The 25,421-nt window shown below is 39.9% G+C and overlaps 1 protein-coding gene across 2 annotated transcripts in view; it reads left to right on the top strand.

Moving 5' to 3' along the window:
- Window positions 1–16,166, top strand: part of ZNF148 (zinc finger protein 148) — a 47,176-nt gene extending 31,010 nt beyond the window's left edge. For both annotated transcript variants that reach the window (XM_084807634.1, XM_084807626.1), the window contains 2 exons: window positions 7,669–7,787; window positions 8,510–16,166. In XM_084807634.1, the coding sequence (XP_084663760.1) occupies window positions 7,669–7,787; window positions 8,510–10,114 (1,724 nt within the window). In that variant the 3' untranslated portion in view covers window positions 10,115–16,166. The remainder of the gene's footprint in view (window positions 1–7,668; window positions 7,788–8,509) is intronic.
- The last annotated feature ends 9,255 nt before the right edge of the window (window positions 16,167–25,421 follow it).

The following is a 25,421-nucleotide window of genomic DNA, read 5'->3' as shown; positions in this document are numbered from 1 at the left end:
TGTGCAGATTTCAGGCTCCCTCTGGCCCCCTTTCAACATAGTTCCAAGCCCAATGTGCCTGCTTAAATCTGTCCATATGTTAAGTGTCTGCTGTCAGCTTGAGCCCATGTACAGTCAGGGCCAGAAATATTGGAACAAGGATAACTGTTTTGGCAGTTGGCCTCTGTACACTACCACATTGAAGTCGAAAGGAAACATACCCAGATGGGAGCAAAGTCAGGACTTTCAGCTGTAATTCAAGGAGTTTGACAAAAGTGGGGTAATAACCATTCAGGAAGTATGCCAGTGGCATACACACACACCCATTGTTGATGGCTCATAAGTAATGGAACGAATGGCTGACAAGCAGCTGCATGGCCAGGTGTGGCCTGTTTCCTGGGTGCCCCATGACCAATCAAGCAGATAAAAGGCCTGGAGGTGGTTCTGAGTGTTACATTTGCATTTGGTATCTGTTCACTGGAACTCCCAACATGAGGTCCAAAGAGGTGTCCATGCGAGTGAAGGAGGCCATCATTAGGCTGAGGAAACAAAATAAAACCATCAGAGAGATAGCAAAAACAGTGGGAGTGGCCAACACAACAGTTTGGAACATCCTGAAAAAGAAGGAATTAACTGGCAAGCTCAGCAACAGCAAAAGGCCTGGCAGACCATGGAAGACAACTCAAGTGGATGACCGCAGAATTCTGCTCATGGTGAAGAGGATCCCTTTCACAACATCTAGCCAGGTCCAGAATGCTCTTGAGGAGGTAGGCATGTCATTGTCAACATCTACAGTCAAGAGACGGCTTTAAGAATGTTAAAGAGGCTTCACAACAAGGTGGAAACCACTGGTAACGCTCAAGAACAGACAGTCCAGATTAGCCTTTGCCTGCAACCCCCCCAAAAAGCCTGCCCAGTTCTAGAAGAAGATTCTTTGGACTGATGAAACCAAGTTTAACTTGTACCAGAATGATGGAAAGACAAAAGTATGGAGAAGGAAAGCAACAGCTCATGATCCAAAGCATACCACATCATCTGTCAAACATGATGGAGGCAGTGTTATGGCATGGGCATGTATGACTGCCAATGGAACCGGGTCACTGGTGTTTCTTGATGACCTGACTGCTGATAAAAGCAGCAGGATGAATTCTGAAGTGTGTAGGGCTATACTTTCTGCTCAGATTCAGCCAAATGTTGCCAAACTGATAGGATGTCGCTTCATATTGCAGATGGATAATGACCCAAAACATACAGCAAAAGCTACCCAAGAGTTTCTCCAGGCAAAGAAGTGGGATGTTCTTCACTGGCCAAGTCAGTCACCTGATCTCAACCCAATAGAGCATGCTTTTCACTTCCTGAAGACAAGACTGAAGGCAGAAAGACTCACAAACAAGCAGCAGCTGAAGGCAGCTGCAGTAAAGGCCTGGCAAAGCACCTTGAGGAAGGAAACTCAGCACTGGGTCATGTCCATGGGTTCCAGACTTCAGGCAGTCATTGACTGCAAAGGATTTTCATCCAGGTATTAAAGGTGATCCTTAAGTTTGAAATGATGTTGGTTTGTTCTATTACTTCTGAGCCACCAGCGATGGGAGTGTGTGTATGCCACTGGCTGTCCTTCCTGAATGGTTAGTGCCCCACTTTTGTCAAACCCCTTGAATTACAGCTGAAAGTCCTGACTTCACTCCCATCTGGGTGTGTTTCCTTTCAACTTCAATGTGGTGGTGTACAGAGGCCAACTGCCAAAACAGTTATCCTTGTTCCAATATTTCTGGCCCTGACTGTATGTCAGCCTGTTTTTTTGCTCAGTGGCTGTCTTTGTGTGTGCATGTACGCATCTGTGTGTTTGTTTCTTGTTGATGTGTGCTTGACAGGGTGCTTGTGTGTGCCTGTTTGTTGTCTATTGTGTGTATGAGTGTTTGTTGGGAGGGGGAGAGTATACTTCTGTAAAATTCACAGTGGTTTTTTTTTTTAGAATGTCTTCTATATATGTGTTTAACTATGTTATTGAATGCTGCTTGTGTAGGACTTCACAATTTTTGAGTTCTGCATGTGTTTAGTTCCTGCTCTCTGGTTGTGGCATTGTGTTTGAGTTTAAGAATGCTCTGCTGTGGATATACTGGCTGGCATGTGGGGATTCTCTATAGTTAAATATTTTAATGTGTTTATTTAATACCGCTCCTATATTAATATAGTATAGAATAGCATACTATACTATAATATTAACTCTGCCAAGCATAGCCTGTCCAGGAAATTCCTGACTTGCCTTGCTGACAGTTGTCTCCTTTAGAGGGTAAAGGAAGGAACCAGGGGATCAGCCATCCTTGACTTGATTTTGACCAGCAGCAGAGAAGAGTTAGTTGATGAGATGAAAATAGCAGGAACTTTGAGGGAAAGTGACCATGTAATGCTCAAGTTCTTAGTTTTATGGACAATGAAAGCTGAGTCAGAAGTGTACCTTGGGCTTCAGAAAAGCTGATTTTAATAAACACGGAGCAATGATTAGTAGGATTCCATGACAGGAAATCCTAACAGAATGGGAGAGATGGGGGTTCCTGAAAAAGGAGATACTAATCTCAGTGAGGAGGAAAATGGAAGACAACAGAAGAAGCCAATGTGGCTACACAAAAAGCTTAGCAAAGATCTGAAAATCAAAAATGACACATATAGGAGGTGGAAGTAGGGACAGGTCGCTAAGGAAGTGTACAGGCAGATAGCCCAGAATTGCAGAGATGGTGTCTGGAAGGTTAAAGCTCAGAATGAGCTGAGGTTGATGAGGGATGGTAAGAATAACAAAGAGGGCTTCTTCAGATATGTTCAAAGTAAAAGGAGGACAAAAGTAATGTTAGACCAGCTGCTCAGCAAAAGTTTAAAAATGCTTACTGGTGACAAATGAACTTGAGCACACTCCGGGAGAGCGCAGAGGACAGGAAGGCCTGGCGTGCTATGGTCCATGGGGTCACGAAGAGTCGGACATGACATAATGACTGAACAACAACAACAACTGGTGACAAAGAAAAGGCAGAACTGCTCCTATTTTGGTTCAGTTTTCTCCTAAAAGAAGATCTGTGCCCCATCTGGCATGTGTGACAAACAGGCTGAAGGGGTAGCAGTGCAGCTTAAGGTAGAGAGATGTTCAGGGAATATCTAAGCGCCTTGAATGAGTTCAAGTCACCAGGTCCAGATGAATTGCATCCTATGGTATTTAAGGAGCTAGCATATGGACTCTTGGAACTTCTATTTATTATCTTTGAAAAATCCCAGAGAATGGGTGAAGTACTGGAGGATTGGAGGAGGGTAAATATTGTCCCAATCTTCAGAAAGGGCAAAAAGGAAGATCTGGGGAATTATAGAAGTCAGTCTGACATCAATACCTGGGAAGATTCTAGAGCAGATTATAAAGTGCTAGATATGTAGGCACCTTGACACTAATGCATTGATCATTGGAAGCCAGCATGGATTTGTCAAGAAAAGGTCCTGCCAGATTAATCTGATTTCATTTTTTGAGCAGGTAACTTCCTTAGTAGATTGTGGAAATCCTGCAGATGTAATATATCTTGACTTCAGGAAGGCATTTAACAAAGTGCCTCGTGATATTCTGATTAGCAAGCTAGTTAAGTGTGGGCAGGATGGCACCATTCCTAGGTAGATACACAGCTGGCTGGAGAACTGTACTCAAAGAGTGCTTGTCAGTGGTTCCTCATCAGACTGGAGGGAAGTATTGACCGCAGGGTTTGGTCCTGGGCCCTGTACTCTTCAACATTTTTATTTAGGAGGAAGAGGTGTGGGAAATGCTTATCAGATTTGCAGATGATACAAAATTGAGTGGATAGCTAATACCGTAGAAGACAAAAACAAAATTCAAAATGTTCTTGATAGGTTAGAAAACGGGGCAAAAATAGCAGAATGAAATTCAGCAGAGACAGTTGCAAAGTTCTTCATTTAGGAAAGAGAAATCAAATTCACGTGTATAAGATGGGGGATACCTGGCCTAACAATAGTATATGTGAAAAGGATCTTTGAGTTGTAGTCAGTCGCAAGCTGAATATGAGTCAGCAGTGTGATGTTGCTGCAAAGAAGGCAAATGCAATTTTAGGTTGCATCAAGAGAAGTGTAGCTTCTAAATCATGGGAAGAAGTAGTTCCACTCTGTTCTGCTCTTGACAGTCCTCATCTTGAATACTATGACTAGTTCTAAACACCACACTTTAAGAAGGATTCAGATAAACTAGAATGAATTCAGAGATGGGCAACAAAGATGATCAGAGGACTAGAGACTAAGTTGTATGAGGAAAGATTGAAGGAACTTCCTATGTTTAGCCTTGAGAAGAGAAGACTTAGGGGAGATATGACAGCACTTTTCAAGTACTTAAAAGGTTGTCATCCAGAAGAGAGCCACAACCTGTTCAAGACTGTAGGGCACGAAATAACTTAAGTTACAGGAAGGCAGATTTCAGTTGAACATGAAGAAAAACGTCCTAACAGCCAGAGCAATCAGATAGTGGAATCTACTTCCTAGGGAGCTGTTGCTAGAGGTATTCAAGTGGCAACTTGACAGCCATCTGTCAGGGATGCTTTAAACTGGATTCCTGCGCTGAACAGGGGGTAGGACTCAGTGGCCTAAATGGCCCTTTCCAACTCTGTGATTCTATTAATAAAAACTTCCCAATTTGACTGATATTGTATCCATTCATTGTGTTACTAATTAATTTTATGAAGTAATGCAATTTTAGCAATACAAAACTTTCTGCCACACATCATTTATTCATTAAAAATTGGCTGCATATTTCTAGAATGGGCTGGATCACATGATACAATGCGTTATTTAACCCATGATGAACTGTAGCGTGTGTGGCTACTATTTTGAATATGCAGCCCCCAGCAGGGTGGGGGTTGAGGCATGTCATGCAAACCAGGCAGTCATGGGTTATTTGAGGGTTAAATAACCCTCACATGACCCTACTACTAATTGAAGGTTTGCCAGGGTTGTTTAACCCTCAAATAACCACAATGGCTGGGTTTGCATGACACGCTGCAATCCTGATCACCCCAGTTAGGGGTTGCAAATTCAAAATGGTGGCTGTATGTGCCCAATATGTGTTGCTGCTCATTGTGGGGCCGGTTCACACTGTGTCATGCAAACTGGCCCATTCATAACTATGTAGCCATTTTTAATGAATAAATGATGTGGGGAAGAAAATTTTCCACTGTTAAGATTGGAGTGGAAAGTTAAACAACCCATTATGGGCCCACCGTGTCGGGAAAACCAGGTAAGTTGATATAGGCTTGATCTTTTTATAATCATATGGGTGGTTCTGCTTGCCAGTTGGGTTTGAGTACCTGTAATGCATAATGCCATGGTCCCAAAGATATAAAGGAGTGGCTAAGATGTTGCGGAGATGGGTGGGATTTGGTGTTGTGCTTCAGACTGAGTGAGAGGCTAGGGTAAAACAGATATTTCAGCACTTAAAAAAAAACGTTCTGAGAAAAAAACTGCAGCCCCAAGAAAACTGAAATCCTTAGATTTAAGTCAGTTCAGTCCCTCTTAAGTCAATGGGATGACATTGCCTCAGTTCGAAGGAATTTTTTTTAACTGTGTAATGGATTTAACTAGACAATATAACCGTTTTATATAAAAGGAAACAATAGGTAAAAAAAAAGGAAATTACAATTATAACTAATTAAGATTGTATTAAGCGTTACAGTTAAAATTGCTGGCATAATAAATATTTTTATCTGGAAGATTCCGCTTCCCAGGATGAATTTTAATTATATTTAGTAGGTTTTTTGAAAGGGAGATGCTCAATGAGCCTTCTCTAGCCCATTACTGCAGAACTCCTCAGTAATGCTAAAGTTGAATACAAAGTAACTAATGGTGATGATCACCGAAGAGGTCTTTCTTTTTGCATAGAGCTTTGTGCAGTTGCTTTACCTCTTGTTTCTTCTATTCTTTGATTATAGGCAGACTCAGGGCCTACATCAAGGGTGGGTGTAGTTGGCACCTGCCAAGGGCCCACACCCCAGCAGGGGTCCACTGACAAGAGCCCCCAGGACTTGCTCTTCCTTGTCACCATGCAACCTTCTTGTTCACGTTCCTCTTGCTCTGCCCCAGACAACAGTGGTGGTGACAAGAAGGAGAAGTAGATACCTCTGCCAGCTTGCTCACTGGCTCTCTGCCTGTCAAATAAGCAAGTGGTAGCAATGATGGGAAAGAGAATGAGAAGCAAGTGCAGCTGGTGATAATGGTGGTAAGAAGGTAGACTGACTGAGGTAAGGGGCCCACTGAGGGTGTCTTCACAAGTGCCCTCAAAAACCTGGCGCCAACACTGGGTATTTTTAGAGACTTGGTTCTAGCTTTTATGGCTGTTTTTATCAATCCCTCCACTGTTTATTATTTTGCATTTTATTGTATTTTATTATTTTAAATATTTGTACTGTATTTTATATTTTGAACTGTTCTATGGCATTTTAGTTTTTTAACTGTTTGTAGTATGTCTAGAGAACATTTGTTATTGAGCAGATTAGAAATGTAAGAAATAAATAAAATAAAATAAAATAAAATAAAAAATAAATTTCTTTACCCAGTAAAGCCCATATTGTTGTTGTTTTTTGTTGTTATTTATTACATTTCTATACCGCCCAATAGCCAAAGCTCTCTAGGCAGTTTACAAAGAATACAAACATTAAAAATACAGTATACAGAGATTGAAAGCCATTTACATAAAAAAACACATGATCAAGACAATATACACAAGAGAACATATATCTAAAACAACTTCAAACAAGCAATCTCAAGCAAACAACCGTAACCATAAAACAACCCAGGATCAATTAAAACTTATCATATGCTGCCAAATGCCTGGGAGAAGAGAAAGGTCTTAACCTGGCGCCAAAAAGATAACAATGTTGGCGCCAGGTGGACCTCATCGGGGAGATCATTCCAATTTGGGGTGTTATCAGATTTATCTTTACAGACGATCTCCCTGAACCCGATCTTTGCTTTCTTCTTTCAATCTAGGAATAGAACTCTGGTTCAGAGAGGTCTTTGTTACAGATAAATGGTACTGTGCTAGATAACTTTCTCCCTGGGGAGGGCCTGGGAAGTCTGCCGATGGGCCCAGGATTCACTTACCTACTAGCTAAATAAATGACTATGTGATCAGCATATTTATTGCTACAAGTCAGCAGCTAACTATACCAGCTTTCAAATTAGTTGTTTTACAAAGATGCTAAAAACGAGTGATATGAAATCAAAAAAGCAGTACTTTCTGAACATGAAACCCATGAAAATGCATGTGGCTATTCTGGAAAATGGAGACAAGTTAAACAGATGGTGATACAAAATTAATTCCCTCTACAAATGTAGCCTTTTTATTAACTTGAAGATTAAAGTATGGAAAAACTATGTAGGTGAGGAGCTTTCGTTTGCCATCTTTCTCACTTTGCCACTTCTGAAGTACATATTGGCACCTGGAATGAAAATGGAAATTTATTCAATATTATTTTTCTTCCATTTCCGTTTGTTATGAATATTGTAGCATTCTTCTGTTCTTGTTTTGTTGTGGTATTCTATTCTGCTTTTAATTAACAGTAAAAGTTACTATCTATCAACGTTATAGATGAGAGATCTACATGCCACAGCTTTCCCTCCATTTGTTTAAACAGTACTTTCTCTTGTCATTTGTATTCTTAGGTGAGAAACCATTTCGATGTGATGAATGTGGCATGAGATTCATACAGAAGTATCACATGGAAAGGCACAAGAGAACTCATAGTGGAGAGAAGCCTTACCAGTGTGAATACTGCTTGCAGGTAATTTGAGAAGGAGAGGAAAGAAGGGAAAGGAAATTGTTTAACATATTTGGCAAATGTGATTCCAAGTAATACAGGTTGCTATCTTAGGCAAATTATGATAGACAAAGTGATAAAGAGATTTTGCCAGTATTATATGGGTTGATTTTAAAATGTACACCTTGCAGTAAAGGAGCACTTTATTTTGTGTTCTGAATATCATGTACACCAAAAAATTAAAAGCATTTTTGAAAAAATATTTTTCTTATACCTGAAAAAAGTACAATCTTCAATAGAAAAAATATATACCTATTCAGAAGTCAGGTTATTAGTTACTTAAAAATATGCAGAGTTAGTGAGGACCTAGACTCTTGACACAAATTAATGCTAGTTGGGTGGGACTTTTAAGGTAGTGTCTTTTGGGATTCTTTCCCACAGCTGTGGGCATGGTTTGCTGGCAAAAAGGGCCTTTAGGACCCTTATGCGCTGCAGAAAAGTTTGATTGATCAGGAATAAAGTATTGGGTTTTTCAATAACTGGAATTGTTTGAATATGAATGCTGACTCCACATCTTCTGACATGGTAAGGTTTTCACAGTGTGACTTCGTTACCTGTAGTCCCATGTGGGAAACTTTAAAGTGATCATGTCAGTGAAAACATTTATGAGGATTTTACCACGTCAAAAACATGTGAATTGGACAGAAGGCTGCTGGTTTTTCTCTAATTCATAATGTCCCCCGTAGTTCTTCTCAAGGACTGATCGTGTACTGAAACACAAACGCATGTGCCATGAGAACCGTGACAAGAAACCCAACAGAAGTGCCACCAAAGTTGGCCTTTTGACTCCTGATGAAGATCAAGGCTTCCCTATGCCTTTGAAAGACAGCTCTTTGCCAAAGAAGAAAAGGCAAAAAACGGAGAAATTGAAGTCTGTTGGCCTGGACAAAGAAAGTGGGACAGATAAATCTGAACATAAGAAAGATAAGAATGATTTTTTGCCTTTGTATGCTGGCAGTACTAAAATAAAAGATGAATATATGGTGGCTGAGTATGCAGTTGAGCTACCACATTCTTCAGTCAGTGGAGGTCACTTACAAGAAGCAAATTCTGGAGAAATACACCCACCTAAACTGGTGCTCAAAAAAGTTAACAGTAAGAGAAGCCTAAAACAGCCGCTAGATCAAAGTCAGACCATTTCATCCTTAGCTTCTTATGAAGACAGCAAGGTTTCAAAGTATGCCTTTGATCTTGTTGATAAACAAGGCCTGTTGGACTCTGAAGGCAATGCTGACATTGACCAAGTCGATACATTACAGGAAGGTCCCAGTAAACCTGTACACAGCAGCACAAACTATGATGATGCAATGCAATTTTTAAAGAAAAGGAGGTATCTCCAAGCAGCTAATAGTAATAGCAGAGAGTATGCCTTGAACGTAGGCACCATTGCCTCTCAGCCTTCAGTCACGCAGGCTGCTGTTGCAAGTGTGATAGATGAAGGTAGCACAGCATCTATATTGGATACATCTGGACTGAATGTGGAGATTAAAGGTAACCATGACAAAAATGTCATTCCAGATGAGGTACTTCAAACTCTTTTAGACCATTATTCCCATAAAGCTAATGGCCAGCATGAAATAGCATTCAATGTGGCTGATACTGAAGTGACTTCTAGTATATCAATCAATTCTTCTGACGTGTCAGAGGTCACACAAACTGAGAACGTTGCATCAAGCTCTCAAGGTTCCTCATCTGATAAAGCCAGTATGTTACAGGAATATTCCAAGTTTCTTCAGCAAGCTTTGGACAGAACTAGCCAAAATGATGCCTATTTGAACAACCCAAGCCTTAATTTTGTGAGTGACAACCAGACTCTTACAGGGCAACCAGCATTCTCTGCTATAGACAAACAGGTCTATGCATCTATACCTGTCAACAGTTTTCGATCAGGAATGAACTCGCCATTAAGATCAACTCCAGACAAGTCTCATTTCGGACTTATCGTTGGTGATTCCCAGCACTCTTTTCCCTTTTCAGGTGATGAGCCAAATCATTCTTCCTCATCCTCTACCCAGGACTTTTTGGATCAAGTGACTTCTCAGAAGAAAGCAGAGGCACAGCCTGTTCATCAAGCATATCAAATTGGTTCTTTTGAGCAACCATTCAGGGCTCAGTACCATGGAACAAGAGCTGGAATATCATCTCAGTTTAACACTGCTAATGGACAAGTGAACCTACGGGGACCGGGGACAAGTGCTGAATTCCCAGAATTCCCGTTGGTGAATGTAAATGATGCTCGAGCTGGGATGAACTCTTCACCTGATGCCACAACAGGCCAGACATTTGGCTAACAAAATCTGTAGAAATAACATTGGCACTTTAGCACAGGTCTGTTGATAGAGTATTCTGTATAACATGGAGTCCTATACAGATTTAAGGCCTTGTGTTATAATGAAAAAGTAAGCTGGTACAGCATATTGGTAACTACTTTTTTGGGGTTAATTGCCATTCTTTTTGAATTGCCTTATGTGGTTGTCCACTGAAAAGGCAGATGGTTATTTGCTCATTTGAGATCAGGAACTTGCTACATTGAGATTTAATACAAGACGAAACAAACCAAAAATCCCAGATAAGATATCTCTCCTATAATAATTTCCTTGTTTGGTAACATTGATTATTTTGGGGGAATGATAATTATGAGATTATTCATATTGGAATTTCCTAATTAGTTAGTCTAGCCATTGCACTTCAGCAGGGAATATGAATAGACTGTACAGACAAAATAAACTCAAACATTTAAATGTCAGGAGATTATGGCTAGACAACTATAGTACTTTCGGGGGAAAATACAATTTTATCAACTCTCTTAAAAAGTAATATACATAATCCTTTTATTGGTTTCTTTCCATTTCATTTTACTATACTCTGAGAAAGGCAATGATGTTTGCTAGACACACTCCCCTATTTAAATGTCCAATTAATTAAAAGTACTTTAAAAGCAAAGTACCTACTGTTAATGCGTTTACTTCCTTCCTGAAGTATTGCATATTTCTTTGTACCTTTAAAGCTGAACATAACTTTTTATTATTTTTCCCCAAATGATGGGTATGAAGATGGTTAGGTTTTAGCTAAAATGCTTTGTAGACTACATTCCCAGTTTCATAATGTTTATATGAATGGTAAACGTCAGGATATAAACGTTTAATTGTATTTCATCATACAAATCCGCAATAATTAACATTGGAGCACTTAGATTCTTTTCAATATTTTTCTCTCTCAGAAATAAAACTATTTTAGATCTTTAGGCTCAATGTGGCTGCATCATTATCACCTTACATAACAACAGAAGGGTTTTTAAAAAATGAAAATGAATGGGATGCCTTAACATCCACACAAACTGGATTTTCTCACCCTGGAACTTTTGGCAATTCAATTTGTTAGCTACAGTATGTTACCCTAGAAAGTGGAGGAAGTAGACATTCTTGCTACACGTCTTACCTTAATGAACAGTTTCACGGTGGTTTTGCCAAACAGCTGGTCACTAAGGACAAGCGACCAAAAGATAAATGGTCAAAATTTTATTGTGTTTCACATATTAATAAACTGTAAACTTATCCCTCTCCCATGTAGATGTTTTAATAACAGATTGTCTTGAATTATACAGTGTGGTGCAACAATGAATTCTATATTCAGTTTTAAAATGGTGTGGTTTGACTTAACATAAATGTTGGGATAATTTAACCATTTTGAAATTGAAACTTTTTTTTATTCTATTGTATATTCATTAACAGGCTGTTTTAAGCTAAACTTTAGAAGTGTTTTACCCAAAGGCTGAATGACAGGAACATAATTCTCCCCCCACCCCACCCCGAAGATGTTAATCATATAGGCAGGGAAGAGGGATGCATATATTGCTTTAGAGCATTATGCTTGCTCAGCATCTTTCACTGAAGATACATAGCCCAAATGATACCTCACTCACTCAAAGAACTTGGTATAGAAAAACACAACTGCAATTCACAGGGAATTTCTCACTTCTAATTAAACCGCCCCTAATTCTGGTGCTCCTCCTCCACCTTTTTGTTCCATCAGTGCAATTTCAGGCCCATCTTAGAATATACATATAGGTGAAACCTATGCACAGCAAGACTGTTGGATAGATGCATGAATCTGCATAGGTCACAAAATGCATAGTTCATTCCTGTGGGTCACAAACAGGCTGCTGTTGCAGTAAGGTGTTGTTACATCCTATTGCTCACTATAAATTGCCTAAGGATTTGGTTCATAGCAATGTAAATAAACACAACTAAGATGTCAAGTCAAAATACCTCTATAGTAATACACTCACACATGAGAACTTCTAAAATAATGAAACTTTTGTATTTTTCAGCTTTTTATTTTTATTTTGTCTCTGCCTCCATACTAGGACAGCTATGTTACTTTTAACTAAGCATCTCTAGCACAGTGTTTGAGTACTCCCCTATTTCTTTAGTTAACAGTAGATTGTAGTCCAGAAAAGTAAGCAAGGCTGGCAGGTGAGAGATGTACACATTTAGTATTTGGAGGGGATGGCTAGGAAAGTTAGAATGCAAATGTGGATATGGCAAGACAAAGTCAGTGTGTGTAGGGCTAAGGTATAAAAACTATAGAAAGAAAACAAGGGGATGCTTCTCTGAAAGAATCCATTATGAAAAATTGAATAGAGAGAAGTGGAAGGAACTCTGACTAGGATCCAACGTGCTTCTTATGTTTGTGGCCAAGCATTTTCATACATACACCAGAGCTCTCCAGGCTTACCCTTCTGATAGCTTCTCCTTGCGTTTGCATTGAGGGAGGCTGCATGAGGGTCTGTGGTGACAAAGGGGGTGGGGTACAGAAGCCCTGGAGTGTGCCTGGAATATATCAAGCATGAGCAGAAGCTGCACCTCTAGCTCTTCTGATCCTGCCCACTAAAATCATGCAAGAACCTGCTCCTAAATTTCTTCTTAGCTGAAATTGTTAAATCATTATCTTACAGTTTTATTATATACACCGGTTAGGAAACAGCTAATGGAGATTTTTTATATATATTTGGTGGTATAATGCTGTATCAAAGCATATTTAGGATATCTTCTACAGCCTGGGTAAACCCAATGGTAGATTTGCAATTCAGTTAACTTAATCTCTTTGAAATCAGGTTTAAATGCAAACATGCTGCTTAAGTGTTTTTTAATCTCACTGTCTCACTCTTTAACAGCTCATATTTTGGGTGTATGTTGGGCTAAGTATCTCTCTCAACACTAATTGCTGTCCCATTTACTATGAATATAAGCATGTTAATGAAGGAATTGGCTTTTGGGCTATAAAGCTGAAGTAGCCACTTTATCTTCTTTTGGTCTTAATGATTCAGAGTAAATGATTTATCAAGGATGATTTATCTGGAGAGAAATGTAGCATCATATACTGCAGTGCACTACAGTTTTGAAGAATAGTTTAGAAGGATTTGTTTTTCATTTATGTTGCATCGCCTCTTCCTGCCTTTACTGAAATTTCCTATTATTACAGACTCCCAGGTAGGGAGGTTGCCAAGGTTTTTGAGAGCGGGAACAGTTCAGTGAAAGCCTGATGGTTTGGCGATTTCTAATGAGAATGCTTGATAATCCCAACACAAGATGGTTTTTCCTTGTTTTTCTTCAGTGGTGTAAAGTCTTGTAGTTGAGGTCTTACGAAAGTCTGACTGTAATTTTAACCAAGCATTTTGCAGAACATTTGTACAAATACTGCAAACTACACCACAGTTGTCAAAATGAATGAAATACATTGTAATGTCATATGCCTGCTTTTGTTTGCTTATTTATTTTGTGATTTTAAAAATGGATTTTCAAATCACTAGTGTGAATTAATGAGTTTTAGTGTAGCTTTGGATTTCATTTCCATAGTTTCTGGCTTGTCTTCTGAAAAATTTCCACTTGGATACATACAACATATTCCATGTTTCTTTAGATTATTTTTATGAGATGTGTATCATGTTTCGTAAATATTTGAAGAGGATCCAGAGTGGATCTAGGATCAGCCTGCTTGAATATTTCAGTATTAACTTGCTTTGTATTTGTAAACTTGCAATCTAAAACCTTGTTGGGTAGAAACTAAACTCTTTTGCAAGTTGCAGGGGAATAGCTATTAGCATATAGTTCAGAACTTTAGAAGGCAGAAATGTGCTTGTGGTCTGAGTATTTCGGTTGGTAAAAACTCGTATGTAATTTTTCCAATTGCTATGATTATTAATAAAACAAATTATGTTTATGTTTTCTTAAATTCTACTCAACAGAAGCCTTGCAACTTTTGGAAATGCTTTCATTTTATGTTAGTGCATGCTTGTTAGGTATGTAGCACATTTAACTACTCTTTTTGCAAAGAACATGTCCTGAGAAAGTATTACAATTAATGAAAAAATCATTATGTTAAAGATTTAACTTTCATTATTTTTAAACTACTTTGTTTCAGGGAAATTTTCTAGTTGCTTTTGCTATACATATATAAAATCATTGTTTCCTCTTTTCAATAATTTAAAAAAGAGAGAGATCTTTTGGTAGCGAACTGAAGCAAGGAAATGTTTCTCAGAGTTGTTTCTTGCTTTCTTTATCCCAGTGGATGGAAAGGTTAAAAAAAGTGTAAATGTTTATTTTATTTTTTTATGCAATATTGTTCTGTAAATATGAGTTATCAGATAAGGATGTACCTATGATTGAATCCTCGATTCTGCACAGAGTTTATATATAAAAATATAAATGTGTCTTGACAATCAAGGACTTACTGTCAGTCTTCCTTTATGATGTTTTATTAATGTTATGCATTCCATTTGTTAGACTTGAGTACCAATGTGGGAATTTGTATTGTCTGTAAAGTATGTAATGTTTTTACAGCTTGTTTTTAAACAAAAAAGGAAAAAAGAACCTTGTATATAAACAGATCACAGTACTGCTTTATATCAGGAGGCATATGATGTACTGTATGTAAGCAATAATGCCTAACAGTGCTAACTTTACAAGTAGCATAAGGATAGTTCCAAAAACTGTTTGGGGGAGTTAATAGCTTTGTTTAAGTTAATGTTTTTAATCAATAAATGCAACTTTGTTCGGTTTGTAGTATAACGTTGTTTACACAGCACAATCTGAGTTGCAGGGAGAGCAGCCCTTAGATCTATACTGCACCTGCATACACATTCATTATGAAACTAATGGCTCAGCTGCACTTCTGCTGGATGAGGAAGACTGCAAAAATCAGTGCCCATGTCCTGGAAGGATGGATGGGGCTTTATTTCCATACTACTTTTGTGCCGATTGAATATAATTTAATTTGAAATCCAAGTCTTAATATGGATTCAGTATAAATTGGGTTCGTGTGATACAAAAAAATGGTTCTCTTCATAAATTGCATTGCAGTTGAGTATTGAGTCATGGTTTATTTTTACATAATCATTTTTTGCCATAGGAATTACCAGCTGCTGAAATGAGCTTTATTTGGTTCAAGCAAAACAAAACAAAAGTCAAACTTAAGTTTGAACTATGCTTTCAGGCTGTACAGAGGAAGAGAATTCTTTGAAAACTGTCATCATTGCTTTAGTGGGGAAAGATCACCGATTTATAAATGTATATGACCTACATTTTATAGGAGGAAATGTTTTTAAATGCTAGTCATTTATATAATATGTGCTTTGAAGGATTTGCTAGTTCACTTCTGTCACTTTTAGTACACTGGTATCTTTTTATATGTAATGTATGCTTTTTATTATTGTAGCAAAGCATTTCAGTAGAAGGAATTTTGCAACAGTGTTTGGGGAAATTTTATTGTTGGAAACTAATTATACTGGATTCTGTCTCTGTAGTTTTGTCTTTATTTTAATGGTGTCAGAAAAAGGACCTTGATATTCAAATAAACCCAATTCTACATTTTAAGGGTATACTCAGTATACTATATTATGTGATCTGCAAATGAGTTAAAAAATCTGATAACTTCAGGAAGAAAGTACAGGATTTATTGTACAGTCAACTTTAAAAAAAAATAATGCTTGGGACAGGGGAAAAATAGAAGAATGCTGCTGGAATGTGTTTTCTGAAATAGTATTCTTTGTCCTGGAGTCCATATGCCTTCTTTGTCTTTCAGTTCATAAAATCTCCCATAATACTAGCAAGGGAAATCTATTTCAATGGTAATACAGTATTACTTTAGCATACAACAGCAGATCTGGAAGTTTTACTGTGAGTGTTGATTTAAAAAAACAACAATGGAATTCCCAGTTTAAAATTTAAGACGTGTATAAGTAATACAGATCCTTTTGTATAAACCTCAAAAGTATGAATTTGTGTAATTATTTTGTATTTGAAATAAATTAGGTGATGCAGGATTCCTGAGAAATCAGGAATTTCATGATGATAAAGTGTGTTTGTGTAGTGGTTGTGTATGGACATACATTTGAATATTGCATGGATTTTGTGAGAGATGTGGAGTTTTCCGTGAGCATACTTGCACCCCAGGTCTAGGGTTTTCAGAGTATGAGTTGTGTAGTTCTTAGGGGAGGCGAACACCTGTTTCTCCACTCACAGCCAATACTTGTATGAACTTTGGACCAGGAAGTGCCAGTTTCAAGCCCGGATATTCCAATTCATGTAATATGGCCAGCTATGCGACTACCCACTTGTAATAACCGAAAGTCATAGGACTAGGGCTTATGTCCTTCAGGAACAAAAAGGGCGTTGCAGACCAGCATTCTTTTGTGCCCCTTTTCATGGATCTGTGTGCTTCTGGGCTCACATACATTAAGTATGTACTTCTCAGCCAAGCTGTGTATTTTCAGGCAGCTCCATCCTATAGATTGCTTCAGCTATAGTGACACAAAATTCTGCAGGGGGAACCCCAAAAACCACTGCTTTGCAAATGGGAAGACCTGCTTACAGAATCAAACTAAATGTCAGTGTGGGAATGGAATTTATCCTAAAATAGTCAGAATACTTTTTTTTTAAGTTAGGAAGCATTCCCAGATGGGATATTGATGTTTTGCTGTTGGCACCATTTTGATAATTTCTCGTATTTCTCTCTCAAAATGAACGATACATTTTAAATAGATAAGGAGATAACTGTAGTTTAAATAAATATCCTCTTTGAAACAGGAGTATAATAGTGATTGGGAGGGGAGAAAAAGGGACGAGTCCTAACTCTCTCTCTCTACCAGCATTGAAGATATCCAGGTTGCTTCCCTGATTTGCCAAAACAGACAGCAGCAGTTCTTACCTATCCAGCCAACGACACCAGCTGTATATAAATGCTCTGCATTCTGGTTGCTTGTATGATCTAAACGAGACAGGAGCAAGTTAAAACGTCACCTAATTTCATTTTTCAAGGGCTGCCTTACATTTTCAGTCATAAGTAACTATTCCAGATCTTTCAGCTGAAAAATCTTCACCAACTGTAGCCATCTACTAAAATGCCACAATTATTAAGTTGTATGTAGCTGGAGTCCATCCAGTCATTATACTGACTGGTTCCTCTATGCTGAACAACTTGATTGTCAATAAACTAAAATATGAATGAGTTTCTGTCTTCAAGTACGATAAAGTGAAAGATGTTTGATCCTGCTGAACAGTATTTTCTGAGATGGGAATCATCTATTTAAGTGGTACACTACGTTTCACTGCTTTTTCTCATTCTTTCCTTTTGGCAAATTTATTTTGAGTATATAATGCCATTTAAAAATGTATTCTCAGGAATCAGGTTTTCTTAAATTTTAAATGATTACTAAATGTATATTTGCAATAGCTGAAATTTTAGTGTGCTCTCTGGTTGCTGGAAAATAAACATAGAAAATCCTGCTTTATGAATTAAGGCTGCTAGAGAGATTTCTCATGACAATTTATTTTAAACCTTTTAAAGAATGCATGCCTTCCTCATGTAGCAGAAGATTCAGCTTCGTTCTTGATATAAAATGACAATCAGTCTCTGGGTTATGTTAACAAATGGTTACCTCTGGAGCTTGACATTTTAAAGAGCATAAGTATAAAGTTACAATTTGATTTGAGGACAGTAGAAAAAATGATGCTATGAATGGGAATAGACTAGTGTGAGAGGAAACCACACCCCCAAAATTAGATTTTCAAGACTTCATTGGGCAGCTGAACACCTCTGGAGGAAAACAAGAAAGTTGGGTGAATTTGTTCACTTATAAATATATCCTCTGCTCCTTCTCCTCTGCTATGAACCTGACTAAACAATACTTTTTACTTCTCTGTTCTACACCAGTGTTAGGAATCTCAGATGCCTTTTTCTCTACCTTTAATGCCTTGCTAAGGCTTACCTTTATCCCGTCCTTATTCTCTGCTCAAGATTTTCCCTCCTTCAGTGCTAAAATTGAATCAGTCTGAATCAGTCTTGCTGCCGTGTTAAGGCTTTCACAGTGTGCTCATGGGTTGGAAAACTAGGGGAGCAATCCTATGTGGATTGATGTTTGCCTCCGACCCTGGGGGTGACCGCCTGTCCAGTGCGGGGCAGGAAGAGTGGTGAGGAGCGGATCTCCTCGCACCCCCTGCCCTGCTTTTGCGGCTAGACTGATTTCAGCTGTCTAGCTGTGGGACCTCAGGACACAGAAAGCAGCAGATGGACGACACATAGGATGTGTCGTACTGGCATTTCCGACTGCCTCGCCCCTGGGAACACTGTTTTCGCTGCTCTGTGCAGCTCTTACGAGCGCAAAGTGCTGGGCTGATCTGCGCTGCCTGTGAGGCGGTGTGGGAGGGGGTGGGGTTTCGGTTCTCTGGGGATCAACCTATCCTATGGCCATCTGGCCGCTGACTAGTGGCCATAGGATTGCGCCCTAACGGGGATTTTTTTTTGCAGTAGTGCAGGTAGGGCTGGACCTCTGGATGAAAGTCCAGTGCCCCGCAACCCATCCCATCCCCCAAATGACCAGAGATGGCAGGTGATCAAAGCAGCAGCAGACAGCTGACGTATTAAAGACTGGGGTGGATGGATATGCATATACATTGTTACAGGTGCTCATTTTCTTTCACTTTAAAATATATATTATCCTTTTCTGTAACAAAGTAGTGCTTATTTTCAAGTAACTGTTTTTGCTTCAGGGCAGCAGAAGCAAATTTCATTTTATTCCTATAGTTGTGATGGTGCTTTGATTTAAGGGACTTTAAAATGTGAAATTGCACATGCTCAGAGTATTCCTTTTTTATCAGTTTTTTCTCTCTTAAGATACCAGGAATGTAGAAGCAGTCATAAAGCATAGAATGGTAGTGGGGGAGCAGGGTGGAGAAGAGAAATGTATGCTTCACAACTGAAGCATACATGGTCATCTAAAAGTTGAGCAGGGGGCTGCATAAGACCAATAAGTACAGGATCTAAAATGACCTAGCTGCACCATTGGTTCTTTACCCATGATCCCCTTTCAGCCATCTCAGAGTGCAAGCTGTAATTTCTCTTGCTCCACTTCCTGCAGTTTCTTTTCCCAACATCTTTTCAGTTTTGGGGACTGTTCCTCTAGATTTGCACCTTCCTCACAGCTAGCAGGCTTCTGGCAAGACAAAAGAATTCTAAGCTACTGATTCCAAACCTTCATAGCCAAAGCCCATCTGGTGATCATCAACCTTGCAGATCTCTCATGGGTTGGCATCAGGCACCTAGGGAGACCCACATCAGGCACTCTGCTGCTGCTCTGTGCTGTTGCTGTACCCTCACCTGCCTCCTCCAACTGTGTGAACAGAAGTAGCAGCCTCTGGTTGCCTTGCAGGGGTGTGGATTGGTCCCAGAGAGAAGGGGATGGTAAACAAATTGGTAGTAGTGACAACAGCAAGGAGATGGGGTTCATTTGAAGGGGTGGGGCAGTGGGCATCTTACTGATCCCCCCTCCCAACTGGAGGCAATATTGGGACCTCAGCCATTCCAGACTGAATAATTTGCATCTGGCTTCTGGGTCAGTTTGGCCCCTTGTAACTATTATGAAAAGGATTTATCTCTTCATGCACAGTTTGCTCTCCTTTGGGATCCTTGCAAAAGTGGTGCTGTGAAGCCTCCGCTTCCTCATTAAATCAGCACTATGAAGCCTGTCAGTAAATTGCCACCATGAAGCTTTTATTTTCTGCTAGGAATGCTGTTGGGACACGCTGATTTCTTTCAAGAGTGCTATTAATTGCTTGTTCCATCTTGGCTCATTCACCAGCTCACAGCTAACACAAATGTTACATACTACCCACGTCCAAGCAGCAAGAAGTTCTAGGGGCATTAGGAGGCATACAGTGTCTTTGTAATGTTTGCTTTATTCACAAGCAATGCAGAATGGAGGCAAATACACTTCTATGAGCGGATAGCGCAGCCTCTAATTCTGCATTGGGTTTCCAAGAGACCAACTGCACTCCAAGGATCTCCAGCCAAAGTTGGCGGCTCTCAAAATCAGAATGGCAAAACTCACTACAGCCGGTTCATAGCTGTCTCTGTCGTCTCCCCTAAATTCTGTTGAGTGTCGCAAATGATAGAACCATTTAGTAGGAACATTAAAGTTCTTTTGTCAAGTCTTTCACTGCCCTCGGTTGTCACTTTAGAGAAAACCATCATGATAGGCCTACAACTATACTAGGGCAAAGAAGCAGTGGTCAACCTCCTCCTGAAAAAGCCAGCAGTTATTCTACACCTGACCCTCATGGATGTCATTTAAATGCAAAGTGTTATACAGACTAAGCCATTTTAAACTGTCCAGAAATGTGTATTTCATAGGTATAAAATAATGTTTTGGCCTCTGGTTGGGTCTACATTTTTACTTTGAACTATAGCTCTTTTAATTACTAGAATTGTGCTCTCAGCTGAGGATCATTTTTTGGGAGGCAGGAGCAGGCTCCCCCCCCATTTGACAAGGGATTTTGATGTTTTGCAAGTACAATAATAGAACTGACCCCCCCCCCCGCCCATCTCACATTTACAAAAGCCAAATACTATGATGTCCTGTGGAACAGCTATCTTACTGTGAAAGTTCCCCTTGATTTGACAAGACAGCTTGACTGTTGCAGGCCTAAGAATATTGTGTGCCATTGTGTAGCCTAGCTGCAGCATTCCCTGGCCACAAATTACATTTGTTGTGTGCCTGGCACAATTCAGTTCAGAATTATTGCTCAGGCAACTCCTGGCTTTTAGAACAGATAACATTTCTTGGAGCTTCTTGCTTCACTTCCTGCAGTTTCTTTTCTCAACATCTTTTCAGCAACTTTTAAATTGCTGAGTTGACAATGCCAGTGGCTAATGGTGCAACCTTATCCATGTCTACTCAAAAGTAAGTCCCATTGAATTCAGATTGGCCTATGAGACTGAGCTGCGACCAAGAAGTCCCCAGTTCAAACCTTGCTGAAGCCAGAAATTGACTAGGCATCTCTCAGACCCCATTCTGTAATATATGGATAATACTGATCTACCTTATAGTGTTGTGAAAGGATGATTGACATAATGTATGTGAAGTATTTTGAATGACATATGGGATGATAACGATGGTGATGATGATTACATTAAAATAGAAGATTTGTATTGAATTTGTTAGAAAGACTCAGTCTAGATTGCAACGAATGTATAATGCCCTGTTTGGGCAGTAAAATACCATCAATATTAGAACTTTTCTTCATATGCAGCCTAGGAGAGATCTCATCAGATATGTGTGGCTTATGTCAATTCAGATTGACTACTCACTTCTTTGTATTATACTCTAAAGGGAAGAGTTGTCATTCAGGACTAGTCACTGGGCATCATTCCCAAGTCACCATGCACGCACACACAAATTTTGGGGGAGGTTGGTCTAAACTGCCTCTCAAGGATCCCCCACCTACTCTGTGAATCTGTAGCTTTGAAAAGAGATGTTAAATAGTTCAGCCTGATAGATTCCCTACTGTTAGGGAGATTAGCTGGGTGGTACCTGTTCTCAGAGATGACCATACTTGGAGGTCCTGGAAGGGAACCTACCTTTCTCTCCCCCTGCCATGTGTTACTTTAGAGGTCTGTGTGGGTGTAGCACAAGGGTAGGTAACCTTCTTGGGCCCATGAGCACATTTGGCAATTTGAGGAACTGTCCAGGGCACCAGCATGGCTGCCATGGGAGGAGTTGTTAGTCACAAAGGACAAGTAACCTGCCCAAAAGACAAGGCAGGGGTGGGGTCTGAGCCGCAAAACACTAAACTACGGTGAACCCACATGTTTCAGTGCCAACAGAAACCTATTTCACAGAAGGCAAGTTCTCCCCTCCCTGTGCCAGCCAACTCATTTTCCCCATCTTATTCTCTCATTCTGGATCACTACCCATACACTCTCCCCCCACATCTGGCTAATAACCTCTCACACACACACACACCCATGTATCCATCATGCATACATAAACGTATGTCCTTCCCTTTTCTTCCTCACTGTAAACACACAAAAACTCGCTCTTCAAAATCTCTCCTAAACCCTTTCTCTCTCACTCACACACATACAACTCCCATCCGTTCAGACATACAAACACATAACTCTCCATTACCCGATGCTCCCAGCTGGCTCCCCTTAACCCCTTCCCACTGGCTTCCCTGGCTGCCCAGCTGGCTTACTGCTGCTCTCCCCAGACACACACTCCTGTCTTTAGCAGAGTGGTGACAGAAGCCCATTTTTCTTTTGTTCCCCTTTTCTTAGTGGTTGGGCATGCTGCAGAGGGTAGCATCAACCAGCAGCCACCCATCATCTTCATTTCCAAAGCCTGTCTCTGAGCCCCATGTATCACCCAGAGGCAGTGGCTGGAGGCCCTCAGCAATCCCAGCTGCTAGTAAGAATTTGTTTGAAAAATAAGTAGGAGGGGTAGGGCACCTTGATGGATGCCAAGGAAGTTATCTGGGGGTGGACTGCTGCTCATGGGCACCATGTTGCTTACCCCAAGTGTGGCAGGACATGAGTCTTTGCTGGAACTAGATCTGAAAAGGAGGCAGAGAGCTGACTTCGCTCTCTGTTGGAAATCCTGTGGCACTTTGGGCTCCCCTGGACACCTGACAAGGAGCAGGAATCTGTTGATGTGTTAATGCTGTGAACTTGTCTTTTATGTTCACCCTATATATGTGTGTCACTTACCTTTATATAACAGAAACAGACTAAGTCTTCAGTAACCTTCTAAGAAAACCAAATCCTGGGTAAGCTCTGGAACCTCTGAAACTTCTCATTACTTGGAAGTGGGCAGTACACACATAATATAATTCAGAGCACTCAGCTAGCTGTAGCACCTTCAGCAGTGTTCAGACTGGCCATGATGCACAGAAACATGAAACTAGTCATATACTCAAAGAGGTTTTAGACTTCTTTTTCTTGAAAAAGCTGATGCTTCTGAAACAGCAGCTCCCGCCTTCACCCCCATCCTCAACACACCAAATGCCATAAAGCAAACTTTAAAAAAAAACACAATAGGAATTTGAAAAGCAGCCTTTTAGTCTATCATAGTAGGGTCAGCTGTTTGGAGTGGCGGGGAAAGAAATTAAGATTTCAGTTTGGCTTGCTTCCACAAGTCCCTCATGTGACCCTAAGCAGCGTTGAATGCTAGCCACTATGGTTTGTCTTCATGGGATGAAGTTTCTTTAAGCTTCTTCACCAGTCCCGGCAATTCTTCACGGGCAATTCTTCACTTGCAGTGCTTCAGCATGTTACTTTTTGGAATAGTGATTATGGCATCATAACTTTACTCCTAAAGGCTTGTGTGCTGGTTCCTGATCCATTTCCAAGTTCAAGGTGCAAAGAACTTACCTTTAAAGGTCTACACAACTTGGAACTTGAAGGACCAACTTCTCCTGTATGAACCTGCCTGAGTATTCAGATTTTCCTCAGAAGCCCACTGCCTTTGGAAGTGAGCCAGGTAGGAACAGCAGCAGGGATATTTCCCCTATAGCACTCCAGGTAGGGAATGCTCTATGCAGGAAACCTCATCTGTCACCAAGCCTGATGGCTTTTCTGCACCAGAGGAAGATCTTTCTATTTGCCTAGGAGTTTTAGATTTTCAGTTCTCTAGTCTTATATGCTGTTTTTAAGCTGAGTTTTGTTGTACTGCAAATTTTGTGATTTATTTGATTTTATCTGTATTGTTGTTGAAAACATTTTGTGATTCCTTCAGAAAATCTGGGTTGGAAAGGGGGAATATAAGAAACAAATAAACATGACACAGTTATATGCCATCTGGTCATCAAGCTTTTCAAGTATCCTGCCCTTAACTGTCAAATCACAGGAAATATCCCTCTCCCAAAACAGAGATTCTCATGGTCCTAAAAAGGTCATACACAGTAGGTGGGCCAGATTTTGTCTGTGCCTGGACCTTAACTTTGATATAGATAGATATAAGCAAAGATACTTTAGCATTTCTCCCCTTCCTGATAGACTCTTGTTTACTGCTTGAGGATCATGGAAATAATTCTCCTTGCAAGTTTTCAATGCAGCTGGAGATAATTTGCATGACTTTAGCAAGTGCATAATTTGCTCTCCTCTATGCATCTGGAAGAAAATTGACAATTGCTCAGAGCATTTAAAATAAAATAAAATAAACCCAAACAAATTAAATCAGCTTGAAGAGCAAGAACACAAACTTGCTTTGATAGGATATTAAACAGTTATGTCAACAGCCAGGAATACACCACTGAAGAACCTATTACATTTATTATCTTCCAAGGCCTTTTACTGTAATAGGCAAAATGTTACGCTGTTTCCATTATTAGCAAAACAAGGTGTTTATTAATAGCACTTGGGAAAAATATTCTATTAGGAAGCGGTTGACTACATGGAGTAGCCCATCTGATACATCTGGTATTATGTTGTGCACAATGTTACTATGGCTAGCAAAACACCACTTTCTGGAATCCTACTGATTTTGTATCTCAGCTTTGATTTAGCCTTGATAAACCCTTGAAGCTTAGTCTGTGGTGCTCTCTGCTATCTATTCAACATATTACGGCTGTATTGTGAATATTCCATAAAAGTGCAGTTATTTACTGCTCTTTCCATTCTTTGTACTTTAAGCAAATTACCTTATTATGGTAAGAAGGGAGCAGAAGACTACCAAAAATAAATAACTCTACTGGCATCTGACTCTTGAGAAGTAGAACATTCAGAGGTGAAAGTCAGTTCAGAGTCATTTGGGTCACTTTCTCCTCTTTGCAGCATAATGTGCTGCTGTAGTAACTAATTGTGCTTCCAGGTTGTTTCCCTGTTTATAGAAAAATAAACAGGAACAAACCAATGAGCATCACGTATTTAGTATCATCAGTTTTCGCGATCTGAGAGACTCCAAGAATCCCTGCCACCTCCCAAAACCTTTGTTGCTGGATTCAAGCATCCCCCCCTTTAAAAGTAAGTTTCTAGTCGAGAGAGAGAGAGAGAGAGAGAGAGAGAGAGAGAGAGAGAGAGAATGCATACAACTGAAGCGCCATTCCAAAGGGAGATGGTCGCCTGTTAGCTTCACTTGCGAGCTGTGATGCACATCAGTATGATGCGTACATTCAGCCACTCATTCAGTCCGCACCCATAACTGCGCAGGTAAAGGGGATGCTCTTGCCCTCTCAGGGGCTCAAGAACGACGACTCCGCACTTTCTCCCTCGCAGGACAACAGCGAAGGAGGGAGGGCCGAAATGAGAGCAAACATCCTGGGAATA

Source organism: Heloderma suspectum, chromosome 1 (genome assembly GCF_057233095.1).
Source record: "Heloderma suspectum isolate Gila_16-S chromosome 1, 16-S_ref, whole genome shotgun sequence".
Taxonomy (NCBI): Eukaryota; Metazoa; Chordata; class Lepidosauria; order Squamata; family Helodermatidae; genus Heloderma; species Heloderma suspectum.
This window is presented reverse-complemented; position numbering and strand designations above follow the sequence as displayed.